This window comes from Myxocyprinus asiaticus, chromosome 44 (assembly GCF_019703515.2).
Source record: "Myxocyprinus asiaticus isolate MX2 ecotype Aquarium Trade chromosome 44, UBuf_Myxa_2, whole genome shotgun sequence".
Classification (NCBI taxonomy): Eukaryota; Metazoa; Chordata; class Actinopteri; order Cypriniformes; family Catostomidae; genus Myxocyprinus; species Myxocyprinus asiaticus.
In genome coordinates this window covers 2946400-2959037 of record NC_059387.1, presented here as the reverse complement: position 1 = coordinate 2959037, position 12638 = coordinate 2946400, and the positions used below count along the sequence as shown (strand labels likewise).

Below are 12638 nucleotides of genomic sequence, written 5' to 3'. Positions count from 1 at the left end.
AAATATTAAATGAAACAAATGACAATAAAATGCAAAGTAATCTCTTCAGTAATCAAAATACTTTTTGAATGTAACTGTATTTTAATTACCAATGATTTTAAAACATTTTGCATGTGTGTGGATGTGGATGTGTTATTGGCTCACCCCTTCGTTTCTGTGTGTTTTTTTCTGCTTTGTGGTAGATTTATAGATTTTTTTAGTATTTGGCCAATAAAAATTAAAGCACTGTATTGTAGTCTTTCCCGTTCATTTCCTAGGTTAATTTTGACACGAAGAGTACAAGTGTTCCTTTTTTTTTTTTTTTCACCAGTGGAGAAAAAGTCACCAAGTCGAATATCAATCAGATAAAGGCCACCATTTTTATTAAATGAACAAAAATTACAAAAATTAAAGCTTAAATTCGGCTGATATAAAAATATGCGCACTTTCAGTGCATGCATTGATAGTAGTGTAGCATGGGAATTGACTGATAAGGAGTGACTACTAGCCGATTTGAATCATTGCTTTCCTGCTCTTGATAGATGATAATGACCAATATGATGTCTTGCTCAAGCACTCTATAGGTCAGGCTTCAGCACATGATATCAAGTGATGGGCATTTAAAAACGTATGTAAAACTTTGAAATTCTAATGAATCACTTGTTTAGAATCAATGCTTCATGGCCTGAATCAAACTGCATAACTCATGTGAGTTCACCAACAGATGTCATTAGTGTGTGCCATTCCAAACGCCTTAACTTACCAAATCATTCAACAAGGCAATTGATTCATTTGACTCATATCTTCATAACGCTTTTTGATGTTCATCATTTTCTCAAACAGTATCACACCTAACACAAAGGAACACTAATCCCACCCAGGGTAATGAAAAACTAAGTCATAACATAAAATGACATAATTAAAATTAAACGGTACTTAAAACATAATTATAACTCCCAATACCTTTTAATTGTTAACCTGCACAGATGTACCTCATTAATTATGCAATGACAAGAGCCAATAGCAAGTCCTCAAGCATTAACAACAATAGATGTTAAAGTATATTCCTGGTAAGGACTATAATTCGATGTAGTTTTAGCATCTGATATTCATTTAAACAGGTAAACGTGCCATTTTGCCCTTTGCACCAAGAAAAGTAAAAAAAATGCAGATGTCTGATCGATCCATCTAACCACTGATCTATACAATCCCCAGAACCTTAATAAAACAAGCTAGAAATGAATGAAAGTGGATGAGGGCATGCTGGCTAGCTGTTACTGCCATTTTATGTTATTTGTAGACGTGTGTTGAACCATAAGGAAATATTCCATTATACACAAGTCCAGATGTTCATGTAAGTAGTTATAACTTGCATGATATTATTTATATGTCATAGAATGCCCATATACTGTTTTCACAATGTTATAAAACTAAACTGTTTGCACAATGTTATCAAGCTTATCAAGTAAAATAACGGTGTTTTAAAACCTATGTGGGTTTTGTGTTATTCTTTCAAGAGGGAAATTTTACTTTGATATCGAAGATCAGTCATAATGTCAGCAGAATTAGTATGAACAATATTGCTTTGTATCCTATTATTGGGGATGAGGAAATAACTTTAACCCTTAACACTTGAAGTCACACAATATCGAAAGCAATATGCCATTTTAAAAAAGGTACAAAACACAGGGCATATTGTGCTTGTGTAATGTTGTTAAATGCAGACACAAACAATAAAACGACTGTCAAACGATTTAATAGACATAAAACAGAGGGACCCATACACAGGAACACGCAGTTGAACCAATACAGTGTTCCAGAAGTATCCAAAACTGAAGAAAGCTGCCTCAAAGGTATGTGTGAACTGTGCAGTGACAGTCTCTCTCTGTGCCGGGTGGCGTGGAAACAGATTTCAATCTCTTTAGTTAGATTACATAAGCATTTGTGCGGTGTATATTGATAAATAACTAGTCAGTCACCGTGATTTGACAATGCTGGAAGCTGGTCTGGAATGAATTAGCCATATTGTTTTTTAAATTATTATTATTTTAATAAATTGGCCATATTGACTGCAGAATGTTGTTGTGATGACATCACAACCAGCACAGTTTGCTGCCCCCAACTTCAAAACTCGCTACTACGCCGGCGAATGTCCCTAAAGGTTTTCTTAACTTAAGGCTTTTTTTTTTTTTTTTGCAACCGACTGCATCGAATCAGTATTAACATATCATAGCCTATCTGATAATTATTCAGTGGAGACTTTAATTAAAGTCTTCCTTATACATGTTTATATTGTCATTGTTGCAGTATCGACTCACACAAACTGTGGGAAGATATTGTGGTCTATAGATATAGATCGGATCCATCCTACAGTGTAAACCTATGTTATTTATCACCTGTTTTTTAATCCTAAAAATCATAAGTCCTATTGCTTTGAAAAGAAACAGCATGCGATTTTAGGTATTTTATACATATCCGTAGCACAAACAATGCGGGATGCTGTTTTCTTTATTTTTTTCAGATCCATAACCCTGAATATAAGCAACAGGAATAGAAGATGCTTTTCTTAGCAAATATCACTTAAATATGCATATCCTATTGCACCTCATAACCTCTCCTACCTCAGGTTTGTGAGTGGTAAGGTGGGCTAGTGCCAAGGATTGAGAATGAGGCTCAGGACCCAAGCGCAGAGTTTTAAAAAACAAAGGATTTATTAACACAAAAAGGGCAAAAACAAACCAAAACTCCCACAAGGGGGAAAAACAAACATCTACCCCAAATAGGGGAAAAAGGTATTCCAGTTCTGGGGCAGAAAGCAGCTGGGGACAGGACCGACTGGACCGGGTAGGAGTAAACAGGACAGGAAACTAGACCGACAGACTGACTGGAATAAACAAACAAATACACAGGACTGACTGGAAAACAAGATGGACTTTAAAGCAAAGTTAAATGATTAGTTTACCCAAAAAATGAATATTTTGTCATCATTTACTCACCCATAGGTCATTTCAAACCCATACGGCTTGCCAAATACGTAAGCGGTTTCTTCCATGGAACATAAAAGAAGGAGAAGGGAGTGGGTCCCCCTCAAGTGCCTCACTGCTAAAATAATATGGGACATCATCATTTCGGCCAAAATATGGAACATCCTGGCTTAATCAAGTTCAAGTTCAAATGTATTATAATTCATCACTTATACGTTACAATACAAGGGAGAACAAAATAATGTTACTAATAATGAACAAACAAGGAGACGGGGTATGACGTAAGACAGAGAGACACACGGGGATACAGAAACAAAACAAAGCCATGTGCTCTCACAAGACAACAAAACACCCGAATGGCATGAGCGCACATCGCCAAGACCATAAGGCAATATACGCCCATGCCAACTGACAAACAAGACGAGAGAATACGTAGCAATGCCAAACAAAGCGATGCCAAGCATTCTCACACTAAACGAAACCTGAGCGTTCATCGCGAGGCAAACGCCATGCGATGCACACAACAGGCGACAAAAACAAGCCAGGACACCTGTGCGAGAGTTCGGCCACACACACACCCGACACCTTAGACCGAAGTGACCGAACCTCAGCACGTGAAGACAGCTCGTGACCCGGGCGCACAATGCAATGACATGTGATGCACCTGCGTTTGCGAGAGCCAGACAATATTGACGCGAGTGCATGCTGCCAAGATGACATAAGCGCGATGCACCCGCTCAATAACAGACAGACAGAAACCGAACCAGACAGGAAGTCAGGATCCAGACACCGTGCTCCTGACATGAAACAAGATGGACTGAAGAGCACACGGCAGGGAATACAACCGAAACCATGCGCTCACACAAAGACAGACAACAAAACACAAGACAGACATGGGACGATAATGCCACGGTCCTGTCAGACAAAAACCCAGACTGACAGAGTGACAGGACCGTGGCAGGCTAGTCGGTTCTTTTGGTTTCTGTGTCATGGAGTTTTGTAACATGTAGAAGCTCTATTCATTATTGATCTTGTCTGGAGGTTTCTGGGCTCCTTTACATTGAGGTGGACATGATCTCAATTACCTGTTCTGTGGCATCACTCTTTAGAAGGCTAATCACTTCGAATAAGTAATGACTGATAATGACCATCCATGCCAAAATCTTGTCTCTTCAGAGTTTTGGTTTTTGTCTTATCTCATTAGGCTGATTTATTTAGACTAACATAGTGTGCACTAGCCACTGAGATGTTTAATTTGACTGCATAGTATATTACAGCAGTGGTTGGCAACTGGTGGGTCACAACCAAAAAATTGGTCATGGGACTGAAAATGCAACTAACCATATAATTATGTGTAGTTAAATAAACAGGCTTATCAACTTTTAAAAAAGAGGAGACATTGTTTCTCTTATCTTTTTTTATGTCAAAGGCTGTGCTACCAATCAAATTCTACAGTCTTCTGACTCAAATTACTTGCACAGAGTTTCAGTCAAATCAGTCACTTAGGAGGGTCCATTTCAAATAAGATTCTGCCTTTTAAGGCAGCTGCCTATGTAGAAAATCGACAGCAAAGAATCTCACTAGTGAAGAGAACTTTACTAAGTTCTTTGTTTTTATAATTCTAAGCACAACACGAAGCAGCTTCCTCTAGTGTAAAAACCATAACAAAGGATAATGATGCTTTCTAAGCCACTGTCTAGTGACTCTATTTGGGTTAGAGAGGTAGTCCCCCTCAGAGGTATATTAGTTGCTCTAACTAGCTTTGGCGCCAATATCAATGAGCATCTAAATGAGGAAAGGCTCATGGCGTATTCTCAACTAATTCCTTTTAATCCCAACATATCTGCTGCTGCTTAGCATTGTTTCTGGTGCCAGGCATGGCTTGCTGAGATTAGCTTTAGCTGTAGTCAACTCCTCCATAGTGTTCACACGACCGCCTCAACATGCTCAATATGGAAGTATTCAAAAATATGTTCATGGACCAGTTTGGAAAAGAATGTAAGTGACATGCTGGACTACTCAGTTACATCTTGGGAGTGGGTTTAATTATAGTTCTGGGAGAGAAACAGGTGTTTGAACTTTCAACCTGTAGGGACACAGATGGTGAGTAGATTTGTTAAAGAGATGGTATAATTAGATCAGTGATTACTACTTGTATTTACAGGGCGGCAGGATTGTTTAGCCATTGTTTAAATATATTTTTGCTACCTTTTAAGAACACTTTGTAAAGTATTTATGACTGATTTTGTCAACAGCAATGTTTATATGGATTTAGTGATCCCAGTAGCTGGCTAACTTTGATGAATGAAATTTAGTATCAATAACAGCATTATATTTTTATTAAAGAAGTTTGTGGCAAAGCTGTAATGTCCTTAACTACAACAGAAGCTTGGGTAAGTTCATTACATGTTCAGAATGACCAATGAAGAATTTAGAAATAAACTTTAAGAGACTTTAAAGCAAAGTTAAATGATTAGTTCACCCAAAAATGAATATTCTGTCATCATTTACTCACCCATAGGTCATTTCAAACCCATACGGCTTGCCAAATACGTAAGCGGTTTCTTCCATGGAACATAAAAGAAGGAGAAGGGAGTGGGTCCCCCTCAAGTGCCTCACTGCTAAAATAATATGGGACGTCATCAATACATTACAATACAAGGAAGAACGAAAAATAATGTTACACCAATATTAATATTATATTAATATTGGTATTATATGGGACAGTTGGCAACCCTAGTCCCCACTCACTTTCACTGTATTGAAAAGAGCAACATCAGCTTTTTGCTAAACTTTTCCATTTGTGTTCCATAGAAGAAATAAAATCAAATGGGTTAGGAACAATATAAGGGTGAGGAATGATGACAGAATTTTTTTGGGTTAACTATCCCTTTATGAAAATGAAGTGAATTTGAGGTGAGCGAACTGATACCTGATATTTAAATATGTATTTTTTGGAGGGCATAAGGCAAATTCCTTAATCCTTGTGAGTCAAATTCAGACAAACCTTAAAGCATCCATAAAACTCTTGATTTATTCTCCTTGAGTTGAGCAGAATATTTCTACTCTCCTCTCTGAAAAGCTGAAAGCCTTTAATGGCAACATAACATCTCTGTGAAATTAGCTCACATGCTACAAAAGTACACAGCGCTAACTTCATTGTCCAAATTAATTCTGCAGTTGTTCATTCAGAATCTCCAGCTTTTTTACTGTGGTTTTGTAGATGACACAGCAGGGTATGTTAGCTCAAGTGCTTTGGCACATGCAGAGAACAAAGCAGAGACCAAAAAGATGCCTGACGCATGGCCTACATAATTCACTCAGATTAAAGAGGCCTGCTCACATTCTCCATCACAACAATATATGAGACCCTTATAGAGCATTTAAACCATGGGAAGCAAGGGCTCTCTAGGAACTATTTGACTGAGATGAGTGGGTACAACTTTGACTTCAATCCTTTTGGCCAACTTCAGTTTAATATTTAACATTTTAATGCAATATAAAAGGAACACAGACTAATTTGTTTGAATTTAGGTGTGCTATTACATTTGTAAGTGATTGGATTTATGAGCCATATCTGGAGACCAGAATATGACAGAGACTTGGGGGTTGGTTCTGTTGACCATGTCTATTAAGTAACCACCTATGAAACACCAAGAACACAACCACAAAATGATTTGTATTGATGTAGAGTTACTTGTTTTGGCAAAGTAGAATGTGTTCTGGCATCAATATCTTTTGTTTGTCTAACATAGTCCCTACCTTACCCCAAACCCAGACCATTAACTACACTTAAAATCATAGTGAAATGGTAGGTCTATAGACTGTTCATTCATTTATACTGTACGATTAGCGAATTGAAGCAAGAATGGATGTGACATAATTTCAAACTAAATCTGACCAAAACGAAGGTGTTTTTTGCAGTGGTTTAAAACAACTTGCCAGCATGGACTGTCAGGAAATCTTTGTAAAGGCCAACATCTTTGATGCCAACATCTTTTTATGGTTGATTTCTTTATACAGTTGAGATCAGTCAGTATAAACACACTGAAGTGCAGAGTTGCTTTGCTGGGGCAAATGGCTGTGCGATCATTTTCAAGAGAGACATTTTTCAAGAACATGTCATGTGATTAAAGGCCCATTCACACCAAGAAAGATAACTATAACAATAATTGTAATGATAACTATATTAGCGTCCACACCAATGGACGATAACTTTCTGCTTATTCTAAGCACGTGCTGCAGTTATGTACACAGTCAAGAAAATGGATGTAGATAAACTACTACTACTCCACGTTTTGCAAAGAAATCAAAAGAAAAACGGAAACAAACATCTTCAAAAGAGATAAGACAATGTTGTCGACATTAGTGGTGGATACGTGAGGTAATTTTATGCCTTAATGCCTTTCATTCATCTCCGTTAATACTGAAGAAAAATGCAGAAAAACATTGCTGGTTCTTCAGCAGGAGTTTTAGTTTGCGTATTATAATAAGTGGCAATTTGGTGCTGGAATATGTTATTTTGAAGATGAGTGCATGTTGCGGCTCGAGCACCTTAAAGCTGGATGGATTTTGATTGGCTGTCAATGTTTTTATAGTTCATCAGCTGGAAAAAACAATTGCTCTGAAAGTGATCCCAACGATATCTTCCCTCTGTGTCGTTATCGTTAAAGTTGTGGACTCCAATATTCTCTTTTTTTATATAATAATAATATAATAAAATATAATATTTTTTTTTAACTTTACGGTCATAGTTATCATTATAGTTATCGTTCTTGGTGTGAATGGGCTTTTAGTCTACAAAAAACACTAACAGATGGGTGCACATGGCCACACACAGCATATCAGCGTTATCTTTAGCGCCATAAATGCAAAATGTAAACATGACTAATTACACATTATATACTGCATATATTAACTTTCAATTATAATTGAGTGGTTAAAACAGCTTCTTTTGCCATGAGTGTATGGGAGCCAAACACTAGCCCAAAGCCAAACACTATGCCTATCCCGTTCCTCATTCCTAAAATTTGATTAGGTGATAGGAATGTTGCTGCAGGACCAACAGAGATGTTAATAAAGGAACATACTTGTCGAAATCAAGAAAGTAAGGGCTGCATCTGAAAGCTAAAGCAGCTGACTTGGTGACTTTCTGCCTAATCATTTAATGGCTTAACCAACAGCATTTTTATATGAATGTATATCTTAGGAAAACTGGTCTCAAAACCATTTGAAAGGCACCTCATTTTCATCCTAACTCTGTATACACCCTCAAAAGATAGCAGCTTTCGGATGCAGCCAAATAATGTTATACACTATATTGCCAAAAGTATTCGCTCACCTGCCTTTAGATGCATATGAATTTAAGTGACATCCCATTCTTAATCCATAGGGTTTAATATGACGTCGGCCCACCCTTTGCAGCTATAACAGCTTCAACTCTTCTGGGAAGGCTTTCCACAAGGTTTAGGAGTGTGTTTATGGAAATTTTTGACCATTCTTCCAGAAGCGCATGTGTGAGGTCAGACACTGATGTTGGACGAGAAGGCCTGGCTCGCAGTCTTCGCTCTAATTCATCCCAAAGGTGCTCTACCGGGTTGAGGTCAGGACTCTGTGCAGGCCAGTCAAGTTCTTCCACACCAAACTCGCTCATCCATGTCTTTATGGACCTTGCTTTGTGCACTGGTGTGCAGTCATGTTGGAACAGGAAGGGGCCATCCCCAAACTGTTCCCACAAAGTTGGGAGCATGGAATTGTCCAAAATCTCTTGGTATGCTGAAGCATTCAGAGTTCCTTTCACTGGAACTAAGGGGCCAAGCCCAGCTCCTGAAAAACAACCCCACACCATAATCCCCCCTCCACCAAACTTCACAGTTGGCACAATGCAGTCAGACAAGTACCGTTCTCCTGGCAACTGCCAAACCCAGACTCGTCCATCAGATTGCCAGATGGAGAAGCGTGATTCGTCACTCTAGAGAACACGTCTCCACTGCTCTAGAGTCCAGTGGCGGCATGCTTTACACCACTGCATCCGACGCTTTGCATTGCACTTGGTGATGTATGGCTTGGATGCAGCTGCTCGGCCATGGAAACCCATTCCATGAAGCTCTCTACGCACTGTTCTTGAGCTAATCTGAAGGCCACATGAACTTTGGAGGTCTGTAGCGATTGACTCTGCAGAAAGTTGGCGACCTCTGCACACTATGCGCCTCAGCATCCGCTGACCCCGCTCTGTCATTTTACGTGGCCTACCACTTCGTGGCTGAGTAGCTGTCATTCCCAATCGCTTCCACTTTGTTATAATACCACTGACAGTTGACTGTGGAATATTTAGTAGCGAGGAAATTTCACGACTGGACTTGTTGCACAGGTGGCATCCTATCACAGTACCAAGCTGGAATTCAGCTCCTGAGAGCGGCCCATTCTTTTACAAATGTTTGTAGAAGCAGTCTGCATGCCTAGGTGCTTCATTTTATACACCTGTGGCTATGGAAGTGATTGGAACACCTGAATTCAATTATTTGGATGGGTGAGCGAATACTTCTGGCAATATAGTGTACTTTCCAAAATCAAGTTATACGATGAGATAGCAAAGATACAGTTGTGACCAAAAATACTGGCACCCTTGGTAAACATGAGCAAAGAAGGCTGTGAAAAAAATCTGCATTTATTTATCCTTTTGATCTTTCACAAAAAAAAAACAAAAAAAATCACAAATATCTAACCTTTAATTGAAGTAAAACAATTGAAACAGGGGAAATATCTCATTATTAAATAAATATTTTTATCCAAAATGCATTGGCCATAATTATTGGCACCCTTTTATTCAATACTTTTTGCAACCTCCCTTTGCCAAGATAACAGAGTCTTCTCTTATAATGCCTAATGTGGTTGGAGAACACCTGGCAAGGGATCTGAGACCATTCCTCCATACAGAATCTTTACAGATCCTTCAAATTCAGAGGTCCATGTTGGTGGACTCTCCTCTTAAGTTCACCCCAAACATTTTCAGTGGGGTTCAGGGGACTGGGATGGCCATGGCAGAACCTTGATTTTGTGGTCAGTGAACCATTTTTGTGTTGATTTTGATGTTTGTTTTGGATCAGTGTCCTGCTGGAAGATCCGACCAGGGCCCATTGTAAGCTTTCTGGCAGAGGCAGCCAGGTTTTTATTTTTTATCTGTTGGTATTTGATAGAGTCTGTGATGTCATGTATCCGAACAAGATGTACAGGACCTCTGGCAGAAAAAACAGCACCACAACATTAAAGATCCAGCACCACATTTAACCGTGGGCATTGGGTACTTCATCTCTGTGTGCACCAATCCCATCTCTGGTGTTTGCTGCCAAAAAGCTCTTTTTTTGCTTCATCTGACCATAGAACCCGGTCACATTTGAAGTTCCAGTAGTGTCTGGCAAACTGAAGATGCTTGTGTTTGTTCTTTGATGAGAGCAGAGGGTTTTTTCTTGAAACCCCGCCCCAAACAACTTGTGGTGATGTAGGTGATGTCTGATTTATTTTCTTTTTTGAGACTTTCTGACCCCAAGACCCAACAAATTTCTGCAATTCTCCAGCTGTGATCCTTGGATATTCTTTAGCCACTCGAACCATGCATGGAGATAATATAGACACGTCCTTTTCCAGGCCGATTCTTAAGCTCTCCAGTTGATTCAGACTTGTTAATTATTGCCCTGATGGTGGAAATGGTCATAGCTTTGGCTATTTTCTTATATCCACTTCCCATTTTTGTGAAGCTCAACAACCTTTTGCCGCACATCAGAACTATATTCTTTAGTCTGACCCACTGTGATTGATGATTAAGGGAATTTGGCCTGTGTGTTACCTCATATTTATACCCCTGTGAAACAGGAAGTCATGACTGAACAATTTCATGTTCCTAGTCACCCAGGTGCACTAAAAATTAAAATATGAATGGGAAAATACTTCAGATATATTTTACTCATAAGAATTACTATGGGTGCCAATAATTGTGGCCAATGTTTTTTGGAGAAATATATTTATTTAATAATGAGATATTTCCCCTCTTTCAATTGTTTTACTTAAATTAAAGCATAGATTTTTGTGAATTTTCTAATTAAAGATCAAAAGGATAAAAACAGTGTTTGCTGTGCTCAGGCTAACATTAACGTCCATTGTATTCATATTAGTGTGCACTGTTTATTTATATTTTTTATATGCGAGCAGTCATATGAATTAGTAACTTTAATGCAAATATAAATTATGTGTTCATTTTCTTCCTCATATGGTTGTAAAAATATGTTATCTTATCTGTACAGGTGTGCTTATTTTAGAAAGATAATGCTTCTGCAGTACTAACTGTTTTATGTCAAATAGAAAAGCAGCATGTGGGCCTGTCTATAACTGAACTGAACACCCGCTTTGAGACTCAATATTTGCTCTTTCTCCTCAGGAGATCCCTTGGGAAGATGTTTCCTCACTCAGGAAAATCCATCGTCTTTGACAGCTTTCCAGATCCGACCAACACCTGGGAGATAGTTGAGACTATTGGTAAAGGGACTTATGGGAAAGTTTACAAAGTCCTTAACAAGGTTAATGGCAGCAAGGCAGCCGTCAAAATCCTGGATCCAATCCATGTAAGTAAACGTCTCTTTAAAAAATTAATGTCAGTTAATGCAGTTGTTCAGCAATACTTTTTTCTTCTCGAATCAACCTTTGTGTTTGGGGATCATAATGGGATATTTAAGCATTAAGCCACAGTTAAGTTACAGTGATTTTACAATGGGTAAGGGAAGGGGTTAAATTGGGATATGATATGACCCCCCATCCACCCTCATAACCTGCACATTACCTTTTTTCTGACAATGTTAGTACATACAGTAATATAGACTGTGTGGTTTTAAAATGGCTTTGAATGTGGCTTATCCAAACAGAGAGGGTCTGAACTGTACGTTTTAAATAACTTGCATAACTTTCAAATACGCATGCCTATGGGACCTGTTCAAGGGACCTGTTTTGACAAATACAAAGTCGTAACATAAAGTCCAAACTTTAAGTTACCAAGCAAACCCAATGTTGGATTTTCCTAAACCCAAGGTTAAGGGTAGGGTCAGGATAGGCCCTGGAGGTTCAGCAATCAGTTCACATTTGTGCACACCCGGATGCATGTATATTTGCATTTGTGTCTACCTGAGAGTGTTTATGCCTGCAGAGAGGCCTGCAGACCATTACAAACCACTGAAAACATCCACTCGCCACTGTCATATAAAGAACAGAACATCCACATCCTACAGATATGCCAAAGGCTCTCTCTCTCTCTCTCTCTCTCTCACTCACTCTCTTTCACTCCCTCTCTCTCTCTCTCTCTCTCTCTCTCTCGCTCTCTCTCTCTCTCTTATCATTTTCCTTCTCACACACTCTATTTTCTTTTTCTTTTAATGATTGGGCAAATATAAAGCCCCCTCACAGCACATACCCAGACTGCCTAATCATGGTGAGATGGCTTTTGGGGAAATGAGCAATTTTTGTTCATTTACTCTATCAGAGTTTTTCCAAGTCACCCTTTGAAGGTCCTGAAAGGAGGGTTGGAAGTCTTTCAATGGCTTTTGGCTGCCAGTATATTTAAAATTACTCATCTCAAACAAATAAACCTAGGCTTAATTTAATAGTCCGCAGCTGCTGTGGTCATTGTACTAC

At 38.7% G+C, this 12638-nt stretch overlaps 1 protein-coding gene across 1 annotated transcript in view; it reads left to right on the top strand.

The window, feature by feature from the left end:
- The first annotated feature begins 4877 nt into the window (after positions 1–4877).
- Positions 4878–12638, top strand: part of LOC127434232 (myosin-IIIa-like) — a 160368-nt gene continuing 152607 nt past the window's right edge. Inside the window, exons 1-2 of the mRNA XM_051686810.1 lie at positions 4878–4961; positions 11395–11578. Coding sequence (XP_051542770.1) covers positions 4960–4961; positions 11395–11578 — 186 coding nt within the window. The 5' untranslated portion in view covers positions 4878–4959. The remainder of the gene's footprint in view (positions 4962–11394; positions 11579–12638) is intronic.